At 45.2% G+C, this 14,787-nt stretch overlaps 1 protein-coding gene across 5 annotated transcripts in view; it reads right to left on the reverse strand.

Annotated features, from left to right (window-relative positions):
• The window catches only part of SHOC1 (shortage in chiasmata 1), a 549,593-nt gene that overhangs the window by 96,584 nt on the left and 438,222 nt on the right, over positions 1–14,787 (reverse strand). For all 5 annotated transcript variants that reach the window (XM_077251003.1, XM_077251012.1, XM_077251020.1 and 2 more), the window contains one exon: positions 11,518–11,639. In XM_077251003.1, the coding sequence (XP_077107118.1) occupies positions 11,518–11,639 (122 nt within the window). The remainder of the gene's footprint in view (positions 1–11,517; positions 11,640–14,787) is intronic.

The following is a 14,787-nucleotide window of genomic DNA, read 5'->3' on the forward strand; positions in this document are numbered from 1 at the left end:
TTCCATTTTCCCATTAGGATAGGGTTAGGGTTGGGACTAAAGATAGGGTTTGGGCTACAGTTAGGGTTGGGACTAAAGTTACGGTTAGGGTTGGGGCTAAAGTTAGGGTTAGGGCTAAAGTTAGGGTTAGGGCTACAGTTAGGGTTGGGGCTACAGCTAGGGTTGGGGCTACAGTTAGGGTTAGGGTAAAGGCTAAAGTTAGGGTTAAGGGCTAAAGTTAGGGTTTGGATTACATTTACGGTTGGGATTAAGGTTGGAATTAGGGTTAGGGGTGTGGTTAGGGTTATGGTTGGGATTAGGGTTAGGGGTGTGTTGGAGTTAGGGGTGTGTTGGGATTAAGGGTGTGGTTGGGATTAGGGTTAGGGGCTTGTTCGGGTTAGGGGTGTGGTTAGGGTTATGGTTAGGGTTGGGATTAGGGTTAGGGGTGTGTTTGTGTTAGAGTTTCAGTTAGAATTGAGGGGTTTCCACTGTTTAGGCACATCAGGGGCTCTCAAAAGTGACATTGTGTCCGATCTCAATTCCAGCCAATTCTGCGTTGAAAAAGTAAAACAGTGCTCCTTCCCTTCCGAGCTCTCCCGTGCGCCCAAACAGGGGTTTACCCCAACATATGGGGTATCAGCGTGCTCAGGACAAATTGGACAACAACTTTTGGGGTCCAATTTCTCTTGTTACCCTTGAGAAAATACAAAACCGGGGGCTGAAAAATAATTTTTGTGGAAATAAAAAGGATTTTTTTATTTTCACGGCTCGGCTTTATAAACTGTAGTGAACCACTTGGGGGTTGAAAGTTCTCACAACACATCTAGGTAAGTTCTTGGGGGTCTAGTTTCCAATATGGGGTTACTTGTGTGGGGTTTCTGCTGTTTAGGTACATCAGGGGCTCTGCAAACGCAATGTGACGCCTGCAGACCATTCCATCTAAGTCTGCATTCCAAACGGCGCTCCTTCCCTTCTGAGCTCTACGATGCACCCAAACGGTGGTTCCCTCCCACATATTGGGTATCAGCATACTCAGGACAAATTGGACAACAACTTTTGGTATTCAATTTCTCCTGTTACCCTTGGAAAAATACAAAACTGGGGGCTAAAAAATAATTTTTGTTGAAAAAAAAATTATTTTTATTTTCACGGCTCTGCGTTATAAACTGTAGTGAAACACTGGGAGTTTCAAAGTTCTCACAACACATCTAGATAAGTTCCTTAGGGGTCTTCTTTCCAAAATGGTGTCACTTGTGGGGTATTTCAATGTTTAGGCACATCAGGGGCTCTCTGTTAAAGAAATGGTTAATCTTCATCTTTTAAATATCAGAAAAATAACAGAAAAACAAGTATTGTGCAATGTTATCATCTGAGTCTCATTTAGCACGATTTCCCGGATATTCTACATAGCAGTGGTCAATAATTCCCAGAAACTGTCAAGGACGTCTTGTTGTTTTTGTCCAGATTCTGTTTTTGTCTGAAACCACAGAAAAATCTTGAATATTCAGCCAGAATCTCATAAAACATGTGCAAATCCTCCCCGCATTCTTTCACCTAATCTAACAAACGCGACATGATGTCCTATCTCAATTCCAGTCAATTTTGCATTGAAAAGTCAAAAGGCGCTCCTTCCCTCCGAGCTCTGCCATGCACCCAAACAGTGGTTTACCCCCATATATGGGGTATCAGCGTACTTAGGACAAATTGCACAACAACTTTTGGGGTCCAATTTCTTCTGTTACCCTTGGGAAATTTAAAAATTGGGAGCGAAATTTCATTTTTGTGAAAATATATGATTTTTTATTTTTACAGCTCTGCATTATAAACTTCTGTGAAGCACTTGGTGGGTCAACGTGCTCACCACACATCTAGATAAGTTCCTTAGGGGGTCTTCTTTGCAAAATGGTGTCACTTGTTGGGGGTTTCCACTGTTTAGGCACATCAGGGGCTCTCCAAACGCGACATGGCATCCTATCTCAATTCCAGTCAATTTTGCATTGAAAAGTCAAACTGCGCTCTTTCTCTTCTGAGCTCTGCCATGCGCCCAAACAGTGGTTTACCCCCACATATGGGGTATCCGCGTACTCAGGACAAATTGTACAACAACTTTTGGGGTCCAATTTCTCCTGTTACTTTTGGTAAAATAAAAGAAATTGGAGCTGAAGTAAATTTTTTGTGAAAAAAAGTTAAATGTTCATTTTTTTTTAAACATTCCAAAAATTCCTGTGAAACACCTGAAGGGTTAATAAACTTCTTGAATATGGTTTTGAGCATCTTGACGGATGCAGTTTTTGGAATGGTGTCACACATGGGTATTTTCTATCATATAGACCCCTCAAAGTGACTTCAAATGTGATGTGGTCCCTAAAAAAAAATTATGTTTTTAATGAGAAATTGCTGGTCAACTTTTAACCCTTATAACTCCCTAACAAAAAAAATGTTGGTTCGAAAATTGTGCTGATGTAAAGTAGACATGTGGGAAATGTTACTTATTAAGTATTTTGTGTGACAAATCTCTGTGATTTAAGGGCATACAAATTCAAAGTTGGAAAATTGTGAACATTTTCAACATTTTCACCAAATTTCTGTTTTTTTAACAAATAAACACAAGTAATATCAAAGAAATTTTTACCACTATCATGAAGTACAATATATCATGAGAAAACAGTGTCAGAATCATCAGGATCCGTTAAAGCGTTCCAGAGTTATCTATATATATAAGAGGCATCGTGATTACTCGCTAATCCCGCCCCCTGCACAGTAGCTCCACCCCCCATCACCACACACAATCCTGCCCCCAGCACATTACCACACACAATCCGCACCACATCTCCACACACAATCCTGCCCCCCACCACATCACCACACATAATCCCGCCCCCTACCACATCACCACACATAATCCCGCCCCCCAACACATCACCACACAATCCCGCCCCCCAACACATCACCACACATAATCCCACCCCCACCACCTTAAAACACATAATCCTGCCCCCCCACCACATTACCACAAGTAATCCTGCCCCCTACCACATTACTACAGATAATCCCGCCCCCACCACATTACCACACATAATCCCGCCCCACCACATTACCACACATAATCCTGCCCCCCACCACATTACCACACACAATCCCCCCACCACATTACCACACATAATCCCGCCCCCCACCACATCACCACACATAATCCCGCCCCCCACCACATCACCACACATAATCCCGCCCCCTCAACACATCACCACACATAATCTCGCCCCCCCACCCCATTACCACACATAATCCCGCCCCCCACCACACATAATCCCGCCCCCACCCCATTACCACACATAATCTTGCCCCCCACCCCATTACCACACATTATCACGCCCCCCCACCCCATTACCACACATAATCCCGCCCCCCCACCCCATTACCACACATAATCCCGCCCCCCCACCCCATTACCACACATAATCCCGCCCCCCCACCCCATTACCACACATAATCCCGCCCCCCCACCCATTACCACACATAATCCCGCCCCCCACCACATCACCACACATAATCCCGCCCCCAACACATCACCACACTATAGTTGTCATTTTAAGTTAATTTACCACCTGCGTAAGCGCTATTGAATGTTGTCATTATTTACTTTAGTTTAATCACCAGCAGCGTTAATTAGACAGCAATGAGCGTGCCGAGCGTTAGCTGGCTGGAAACATCTAGTAACCTCATAAAGGGACAGTGGTCAGAATTGTAAAAATTGGCCCGGTCATTAACGTGCAAACCAACCTTGGGGGTTAAGGGGTTAAGGATTGCTTCAAAGTGTACCACATGTCCATAAATTAATAACATTTTGTTTTACCCTGTTGACACAACACACTTTTATAATCTGATGTACTTTGCACAACTTGTTCATACCACCACATTATAAATTCATGCACCAGTAAAATAGAAAGCATTATAATCATTACTATAACTGTGCCTCTAGATAAGTATCTTGTGGGTTAAGTTTCCAGAATGGGGTCCCTTGTGGGGGATTTCCACTGTTTAGGCACAGCAGGGGCTCTACAAATGCGACATGGCTTGCACCTTCCATTCCATCAAAGTCTGCTCTCCAAACAGCCACTCCTTCCATTTCGAGTCTTGCCATGTGCAAAAACAGTAGTTTACCACAACTTAAGGGGTATCAGCGTTCTCAGGAGAAATTGCACAATTATTGGGGTCCATTTTGTTACCCTTAAGACCAGGGCCGGACTGGGACTAAAATTCAGCCCTGGCATTTGAAGTCACACAGGCCCACTTGTCGCATGGTGACTGTATAATATCTTTGTACACTTGTAGGCTACAAGAAGTGAGGGGAGTGTAACACGACTATATAACATATAATTACAGCTGTATCCAGCATTACAGCTCAGTCCCCATAGAATGTAATACAGCACAGCCCCCATAGACTGTAATACAGCACAGCCCCCATAGACTATAATACAGCACAGCCCCCATAGAATGTAATACAGCACAGCCCGCATAGACTGTAATACAGCACAGCCCCCATAGAAGGTAATGCAGCACAGCCCCCATAGAATGTAATACAGCACAGCCCCCATAGAATGTAATACAGCACAGCCCCCATAGACTGTAATACAGCACAGCCCCCATAGACTGTAATACAGCACAGCCCCCATAGAATGTAATACAGCACAGCCCCCATAGAATGTAATGCAGGCAGGCAGCCCCCATAGAAAGTAATGCAGGCAGGCAGCCCCCATAGAATGTAATGCAGGCAGGCAGCCCCCATAGAATGTAATGCAGGCAGGCAGCCCCCATAGAATGTAATGCAGGCAGGCAGCCCCCATAGAATGTAATGCAGGCAGGCAGCCCCCATAGAAAGTAATGCAGGCAGCCCCCATAGAAAGTAATGCAGGCAGGCAGCCCCCATAGAAAGTAATGCAGGCAGCCCCCATAGAAAGTAATGCAGGCAGGCAGCCCCCATAGAATGTAATGCAGGCAGGCAGCCCCCATAGAATGTAATGCAGGCAGGCAGCCCCCATAGAATGTAATGCAGGCAGGCAGCCCCCCATAGAATGTAATGCAGGCAGGCAGCCCCCATAGAATGTAATGCAGGCAGGCAGCCCCCATAGAATGTAATGCAGGCAGGCAGCCCCCATAGAATGTAATGCAGGCAGGCAGCCCCCATAGAATGTAATGCAGGCAGGCAGCCCCCCATAGAATGTAATGCAGGCAGGCAGCCCCCCCCCCAATAGCTCCACAATCCAGTCATCACTCATTGATAAAAAAAACAAACAAACACTCTACTCACCTCTCTCCTCGTGTCCCGCGCTGCTCTGGCTCTGGTCTCAGCAGTCGCAGTCTGCCCGCCCGGTCACACAGCAGGTGCGCGATGATATGACGTCATCGCGCACCCGCAGTGTCAGCGGCAGGCAGAGCGGGGAATGATGGGAGAGGAAGCGTCAGCAGACGCTCTCTCCCATCATTGCATTCAACTGTACCGGCGTCTATGATGCCGGTATAGTTGAATGCGGGGCCGGGAGTGCGCCGCGACAGCGTGGGGAGTGTGCCGACAGCGGCACATTCGAGCGGCCCACTACTGCCACCGGCCCTTCTGGCATTTGCCAGAACTGCCCTATGGCCAGTCCGGCCCTGCTTAAGACAATAAAAAATTGGGGCTAAAAACCTTTTTGTGGAAGAATGTGATTTTTTTAAATTTTCATAGCTTAATGTAATAAATTTCTGTGAAGCACCTGGGGGTTCATGGTGCTCACCAGAAATCTAGATAAATTCCTTGGGGGGGGGGGGTCTAGTTTCCAAAATGGGGTTACTTGTGTGGAGTGTCTACTGTTTAGGAACATCAGGGGCTCTCCAAACGCGACATGGCGTCCGCTATCGATTCCAGCCAATTTTGCATTCAAAAAGACAAACAGTGCTGCTTCCCTTCCGTGCCCTGATATGTGCTGTGAGGCAGAGACTTGTGTTATTTGCGCGGGTCGTTATGTGTCCCCCAGGATGCGCTCAGAAGCGTATTAGATCCGCTGGAGTACCTTGTGGTCACAGCAGGATGCCTGCGAGTCACAAGGCAGAATAAAAATAAGCATGAACCTGGTCAAGTTATGTGGCCAAGGAATTGTTCAGGAAAACCCGGTATGGGCTTTTATTTTTTAAACAGACTGCTGGAATGTAGTGGGGTCGGTACGTTTCCTCCAGGCCGGATCTTACAAGTGGCCCATGGCCACAGATTCCAGTGTAAAAAAGCCCTACAGGAAGGGTTTGGGTGTGTCAGCAATCTGTGGAGCAGTCGGCTCTGCAGAAGATCTGTCTGTGTGAGGTAGCACAGAACCAGCATAGTGAACTCCTGGCACCCCACTGTGTGATACAGTGGTGCAGTTGCCCTTGGCAACCAGACACATTTATGAACTGTCTTGTTTCCTGGCTGTGATCCGGAGGATACCGTGTGCTGTACACTGAGTGAGTTTGGACAATTAAACATGTTTGCTGTGAACTTTCCTGTGGTCCCTGCCTATCTGTACCAACAGTGTGGGGTATTGACGTACTCAGGGGAAATTGCAAAACACTTATTGGGGTCAATTTTCTCCTGTTACCCTTGTGAAAATAAAAAAAATTGGGGCTAAAAGAATATTTTTGTGGAAAAAATGTTATTTTTTTTATTTTCATGGCTCACCATTATAAATTTCTGTGAAGCACCTGGGTGTTAATGGTGCTCACCACACATCTAGGTAAGTTCTTTGGGGAGGTCTAGTTTCCAAAATGGTGTCACTCGTTTCCACTGTTTAGATACATCAGGGGCTCTCCAAACGCGACATTATGTCCGCTCTCGATTACAGACAATTTTGCGAGCCTGCCATGCGCCCACACAGTAGTTTTCCTCCATACTTGGGGTATCAGTGCACTTACAAACAGAAAAGTCATTTATTTGTAAAAATCACTCCTCGATAATTTCCCTCTTTTACCCATTAATTAAAAAATTAATAATCCACATGGAGGTCCCCACACAATTGATCCCCCGTCTAGTGTATGAAGCGTATATCTATCTATCTTTGCACATCAAACACCTAAACACCTGTAATTTCTATTCTGCATTTTATTCCAGTACTTGTTACATGGATGCTGCACATGGATGCCACATACAGTTACGTCCATATATATTTGGACAGAGACAACATTTTTCTTATTTTGGTTATAGACATTACCACAATAAATTTTAAACAAAACGATTCAGATGCAGTTGAAGTTCAGACTTTCAGCTTTCATTTGAGGGTATCCACATTAAAATTGGATGAAGGGTTTAGGAGTTTCAGCTCCTTAATATGTGCCACCCTGTTTTTAAAGGGACCAAAAGTAATTGGACAGATTAAATAATTGTAAATAAAATGTTCATTTCTAGTACTTGGTTGAAAATCCTTTGTTGGCAATGACTGCCTGAAGTCTTGAACTCATGGACATCACCAGACGCTGTGTTTCCTCCTTTTTGATGCTCTGCCAGGCCTTCACTGCAGTGGTTTTCAGTTGCTGTTTGTTTATGGGCCTTTCTGTCTGAAGTTTAGTCTATAACAAGTGAAATGCATGCTCAATTGGGTTCAGATCAGGTGACTGACTTGGCCATTCAAGAATATTCCACTTCTTTGCTTTAATAAACTCCTGAGTTGCTTTGGCTTTATGTTTTGGGTCATTGTCCATCTGTAGTATGAAACGACAACCAATCAGTTTGGCTGCATTTGGCTGGATCTGAGCACACAGTATGGCTCTGAATACCTCAGAATTCATTCGGCTGCTTCTGTCCTGTGTCACATCATCAATAAACACTAGTGACCCAGTGCCACTGGCAGCCATGCATGCCCAAGCCATCAAATTGCCTCTGCAGTGTTTTACAGATGATGTGGTATGCTTTGGATCATGAGCTGTACCACGCCTTCGCCATACATTTCTCTTTCCATCATTCTGGTAGAGGTTGATCTTGGTTTCATCTGTCCAAAGAATGTTCTTCCAGAACTGTGCTGGCTTTTTTAGATGTTTTTTAGCAAAGTCCAGTATAGCCTTTTTATTCTTGATGCTTATGAGTGGCTTGCACCCTGCAGTGAACCCTCTGTATTTACTTTCATGCAGTCTTCTCTTTATGGTAGATTTGGATATTGATACGCCTACCTCCTGGAGAGTGCTGTTCACTTGGTTAGCTGTTGTGAAGGGATTTCTCCTCACCATGGAGATTATTCTGCGATCATCCACCGCTGTTGTCTTCCGTGGGCACCCAGGTCTTTTTGCATTGATGAGTTCACCAGTGCTTTCTTTCTTTCTCAGGATGTACCAAACGGTAGATTTTGCCACTCCTAATATTGTAGCAATTTTTCAGATGGTTTTTTTTCTGTTTTCGCAGCTTAAGGATGGCTTGTTTCACCTGCATGGAGAGCTCCTTTGACCGCATGTTTACTTCACAGCAAAACCTTCCAAATGCAAGCACCACACCTCAAATCAACTCCAGGCCTTTTATCTGCTTAATTCAGAATGACATAATGAAGGGATTGCCCACAACTGTCCATGAAATAGCCTTGGAGTCAATTGTCCAATTACTTTTGGTCCCTTTAAAAACAGGGTGGCACATGTTAAGGAGCGGAAGCTCCTAAACCCTTCATCCAATTTTAATGTGGATACCCTCAAATGAAAGCTGAAAGTCTGAGCTTCAACTGCATCTGAATTGTTTTGTTTAAAATTCATTGTGGTAATGTCTATAACCAAAATTAGAAAAAGGTTGTCTCTGTCCAAATATATATGGACCTAACTGTATATGATACATATTAACACATGGATGGCGCACGTATTTTACACACGGACATGGATAGCACCGGTACCGGTTTTTCCAGTGCAGGAAATATCAGGACGTGTGAAGTTGGTGTGTGTGCACATATTGAGTATTTGCAACAAACTTTTTCTGCACCAAAAACCAAAGTTTTGGCAAGAAAAACGGTGCATAAAATAGGTGTATTTTTAAGGTGCTTTTAATTGCATTTTTTACTTTGTTTTAATGACTTTTTTTCCGCAATTCATTTCAATGGGTGAAAAAAATTCAGGAAAAACACTAAAAGAATTGACATGCTGCAGATTTAAAAAGATACTTTGATACTTTGACCAAATCAGCAATGAAATCTTAAGTAGCATGTGCATGAGATTTCAGAAATCTCATTCTCTTTGCTGATATTGTAAAGTGCAGAGTTTTTTACCCTTGAAAAATGTATGGAAAAAACACAGCAAAAACACAAAGTGTGAGCAAGCCCTTAAAGTGACAGAAATCATAAAGTTTTGCAATCCATTGTGCTTGTTTTCAGTAAAATAAAACTGCTTGAACATCATTGTTTCACAACTGTTTTCTTTAAGTGAAGTAGAGCGTCTCTAGAAAACTCAACTTTGCAGGATTATACATCTTTCACTTATATACTAAGGGAAAATATGTCCTTAGTAAGCACTTGTTCCCATGTTAAAGACCTTGATACAATATAGCTTTATCTATAGCATCCATCATGTATTTGTCAAACATCATTACAAGGAACAGATTTAGGCTTTCTTCACACATCCCTTTTTTATGTCCATATGCGGTCCGTTTTTAAGGACCGCAAATACAGACACACGGATATCCATTGTATTCTTGTGACACCTACCGGCACCTGGGAAAAGCAGTAGAGTTAGCACTGTTCCCAGGCGCCTGGTTCTGAATGCAGCGCTCATCGTTGTCGCCTGGTTTCCCTGTGATCAGCGAAACCAAGCAACGCTGATTAAAAAAAAAAAAAAAAAACAGTGTGGGGTCCTCCATCATTTTCTTCACCAACTAAGGGAAAACCGACAGTTGGGGGCTAATGTTAATATTCCTGGAAGGGACCAATAGCCATAAAGGATGCGTATGACTGTTGTCATAAAGGTTACCGCTGATCACAAGTAGCCATGTTCTCACGTTAAGCTCAGTGTGTTCTGGCGGGCGTGGTAAGAGGTCGCATCACTGACGTGACCGCTTACTAAACCATTCGGATCGTCATGGGACATGGGCGTTAATGGATTATCTGCGGAAAGATGAGTATAACTTTGCCTTTTTATTTTTACTTTTTGGTGAATACATGGGTCGGGGAGTGTTTATTTCAATTAAAGAACTTTGTGTGTTTATTTCAATTAAAGGACTTTACTCTGTCTCTTTATTAAATTTGACTATGGGGTTAGTAATGGGGGTGTCTGGTAGACACCTCTCCATTAATAACCCCTGGGCTTGCTGTCAGCAAACATAAAACAACTGACATCAACCCGATAACTATTACCCCACTTGCCACCGCATCAGGGCAAGTGGGAAGAGCAGAGGCTAAGCATCAGATTTGGCGCATCTAACGGATGTGCAATATCTGGGGCTGCTGAGGGCTGATGTTCTTAGTTTGGGAAGGGGAAATATCAATGGCTTCTTCCTAGGCTATTAATATCAGCCCACAACTGTCTGTTTAGCCTTTGCTGGTTAGTAAATATAGGGGGGTCTCCGCATCATTTTTTGGGAGGGTCTCGCCTATAATAAACAGTAAAGGCTAAGCAAAAACTGGTGACCCGATATTAATTCCCTGGGCACCTTTATGGCTATTGTCTGACCCTTGGAAGCTGCTGTCCCGGACATCCTGACCACCATGGCTGCCCCTACGATCGAGGCCCTACAGCAGGGAGCTGCACAGGAAGGTGAGCAATGGTCGCGATCCCTTAATTCTGGCCTGGGTGCTCACCTTCCTGTGCCTTCTCCTCACCCCCTCACCTCTATTGTCCCATTGCCAGAATATTAACATCAGCCCCAAGCTGTCAGCTTTCTCTCAGCTGGTTATGAAAATTAAGGGGAACCCCATTCCATTTTTTACATTTATTTATACAATAATAATCTTTATAATAATAATCTTTATTTTTATATAGCGCTAACATATTCCGCAGTGCTTTACAATTTTGCACACATTATCATCGCTGTCCCTGATGGGGCTCACAATCTAAATTGCCTATCAGTATGTCTTTGGAATGTGGGAGGAAACCGGAGTACCCGGAGGAAACCCACGCAAACACGGAGAGAACATACAAACTCTTTGCAGATGTTGTCCTGAGTGGGATTAGAACCCAGGACTCCAGCGCTGCAAGGCTGCTGTGCTAACCACTGTGCCACCGTGCTGCCCGTCAATAAATACAATAAATGCAGGTGCAGAAAAATAAAGCACTGATTAGAAATCAGACTGACATCTATCTATCATATTCCTCATCGCTATCTATCTCTATCTTTGAACATCTTTAATACATAAAATTCTTTAATTTCTATGCTGCTTTTCATTCCATATGTGTCATGCTGACAGTTCACTGACAGCTCACTGACAGCCCACTGACAGTACACTGACAGTGACAGCACACGGATGTTACAAAGATGTCACACAGACACGGACACGGACCACAAATCAGTACAGGAATCACCAGCCAGGACGTGTGAAGTTGGCCTTATTTTGTTTTCTTTTTAGAGGGGGTACTTACTCAAATTGATTACTCTTCTTATCATATAAAAGGAGCCAACACCAGCTGTATTGCAGAGACAAGGCTACAAGTTTTAAGATCAAATTCTCTGCCGACTTATCTTGCATTAATTTCTCCAGATCCTTCAAAACAAAAAAAAATATTTTTTGTCACATATGTAATCTTTATTTGACTATAATATGTATATGGAGCGCCCCCACTGCCGCAGGGCCGAGGGGTACCCGGTACCGGGCCTCTCTGTTGTCACGGTGGCTAGACCCGGTCCGTGACCCTGCTGAGGGGCGTCCAGTGAAAGCGGAGAGTGACGATGTTGTGGTGTGGTGCAGGTCGCGATGAATAACGAGGACACCAGGTTGCAGTCTCTTTACCTCTTTACTGAAGGCTTCAGGATCCTCAATCCGGAATACGGTTAACAGGGCTTTCTGAGACCGGCCGGTCCGATGGCACCTCCAGAGTTCCCTTTGCAGGTGGAAATCTGTGCCTACCTTCTAGCGCTTGTGTGTTGTAGTCCTTCCCTACTTAGCACCACGGGATAGTCCTCACAACTGTTGTGTCTGTTTCTGAAGTTCCCTCACAACTGATTCTGATGTTCTTCTTCGTCCCCCCAGATGATATGGCTAGGACGCACCCGTATGACGGGTAGGCCTGGAGGTCTTCCGGGACCCTAGAGTCGCCCCTCTCCAACTGTTGCCCCCTATGTCTGCTTAGGTGATTTTGGGTGAGACAGCCCGCCTATAACTGACTGTCCTGCCGTAGGTTTGAAGTAAGGCCTGGAGCTCAATACTTCCTCTGCGTTTCCGGCCACCGGCTACGCGCCTCAGTAGGATGTTGCCTCGTCTTACAGCATGACTCCTACTGGTGTTATCTCCTTGTTGCGTTGATCTCGTTTCTCACTCTTCACAATAAACCTCGCTTCTCGGCCTTTCTTGGGGTACCGCCGCAATGAAGTGCAGGCGCGGTCCCGTAACGTTCTTTCTGTTTGCTAGGCCTCTGTCAGGATCCCACCCCTGACAGGGACCCCCCTGAATCTTCCCCTGCAACACCCTCTGCCACAGGATGTTGCCTGGTTCCAACCCAGTCAGCTTCTCTCTAACTTCCTATCTAACCCCCAGTTTTACCAGATTGTGAGGAGTGGCCTAATACATAGCACCCTTAGCTCCCCCTGGAGGCCAGACTGTGAAGTGTATTGGTGTCTGTGATACCTGGTCAGGTGAACTCCTTCAGTGCCATCAGACATACCAATACCCCCCTTAGCGGCGGAGCATCAGTACTGCAACGACCAGGACTCTGGGGCGCTGCACTCCCCCCCGGTTAAATCCAGTACTCCTGGACTGGGAAGAAAACAACAATACATGTCAGCAAAAAGACATACAATTTTTGAAATGCAATAACAAGTAAATTTGAACAGAGCTTCCCTTTATGGGAGGTAAGGACACTTGAACGTTACAAACATGGTTAAATAGTTTAAATAACATACTATAAATAACTTCTATTACCCAACCGGGTATTCTACTTAGTGCAACTTCTGAATAATAATTTAACTTTGCCTCTAAGGACGTATAAGCTGAATCCACTAAAGGCTTACTACAAAACACTACAAGGCTAATCAACTTTTCTTCATTTTCCAACTTTACATTCGCAGGACCGCCTGTCTATCTGCCCCAGGCCTACTTCCTCTCGCTCTTTTGCAGGACCGCCCCATTCCTCATCTGGGCCTACTGCCTTTCTTTTTCTATACACAGTATAGGGCGTATCAACCTTCTCTCAGTTCAAGATCACTGAGCCATCTCTGTATGGCTCCTAGGAGGACTCACCGACTAACCCCGTACGGGTTCACTCCCTGTCCTCATCTTCTAACACATTATTAAACATTTCTTACAATCAACTAGCTAACTACATATAACTTTTACATGTAAGCATTATTACTTCTTCTTTTAAGACATCATTACAAGTGCTATTGGTGAACGATCCCTTTAAGAGAGAACCAAGTCTCTACGAGGTAGTGCAGCTACTCCCGCTGCCAGTCCGTGTAAACAGGAACTCCAATGCTGTTCCCAGGAGCAGTTTCTTCGCAAAGAGTTCTCTTTGTTGTAAAACCAGTAGGGAGCACCTTTAAGAAGGTGCAAACTATTTACAATAAGTTTGTAATCATGCAGTGTTCATGATCCAGCAGTTCTTTTCAACAATGATGAACAAGAAACAAAAACAAAAAGGCAAAAATAGGGATCCCGGGTAAACGAAGGGATCCCTTTAAGAGTTAACCCTAGTCGGGCTGTAGCAGCAGAAAGACACATAGAAAGACGAACAGTTAACTATATACAGTTTGTAAAGCATTTCAGAGCTTCAGAGTAAGTTGCAAGACATCAGCCGGTAGTGGACGTCTCCTGACCGCGGCGGCTTCGGTCCTTGGTCTCCAGCTGATGCGGCGTCAGTGTCGGTGGTTGGTCTCTCAGGTGCAATCAGGTCACCCGGTGTCTGGATTCGAAGGCTAAAACTGGCTGCAAACTCAGTAGCAGCAACAAGGTGCACGTTGGCGATAGTAGCAAGATCTGTCAAGTCCGGATCGGTCATGTTCGGAGCAACAGGTGACACCTCTACAGGCCCACAACGTTGAACGTTCCGAGCGCACCATCCTTGTGCACTCCGGTGGCGAGTGTAGGACACCTGGTCCCCTCTTTGTAGTAATGGGTCACCATATCGGTTGCGAAGGGAGTCTTCACATTGCAACTGGTAACGAAGACGTCAGTCGGTAGTCCCGGTTCCTGTATGGAGCCCCAACCCCGCTTTGGGTGAAAGGCCAACACAGTTCCCGCTTTACCGCGTCTTTCCTGCCGTGCGCAGGCTTTGGGTGTTGTACTTTCGGTGGGTCAATTTGCTGTCTCTTTTCGGTTTTTCCAGTGTAGGATTAAGCATTGTTTATATTGTTCCCAAGTGAGCACAGCAAGGGTGAGGGCCTCCTCCCGGGCTCCATCTAGCCCGATCCGGGGTGTGTCCCACTGGAAGATCACCCCGTCTCAGCTCACATCTAAGGGTTCCCCCATCTTGGTCGGTAGCGGAGGCACCAGCTTTCCCATCGTGTCGGGGGTGAGCACCACCAGCTCCGCTGAGAGGAACCGGTCATTGTCGGGGTGAAGAGCGGTCACGAGAGCGGGATCGGTCAGGAGAGCAGGATTGGTCGGGGGAACAGGAACGTGTTGTGAATTTGGTTTTTGGGCTCCCCCGGTGGTCGCTGGTGGTACTGGACTTGTGTGCTTCACTTTCTCTGTTCAC

Source organism: Ranitomeya variabilis, chromosome 1 (genome assembly GCF_051348905.1).
Source record: "Ranitomeya variabilis isolate aRanVar5 chromosome 1, aRanVar5.hap1, whole genome shotgun sequence".
Lineage (NCBI taxonomy): Eukaryota > Metazoa > Chordata > Amphibia > Anura > Dendrobatidae > Ranitomeya > Ranitomeya variabilis.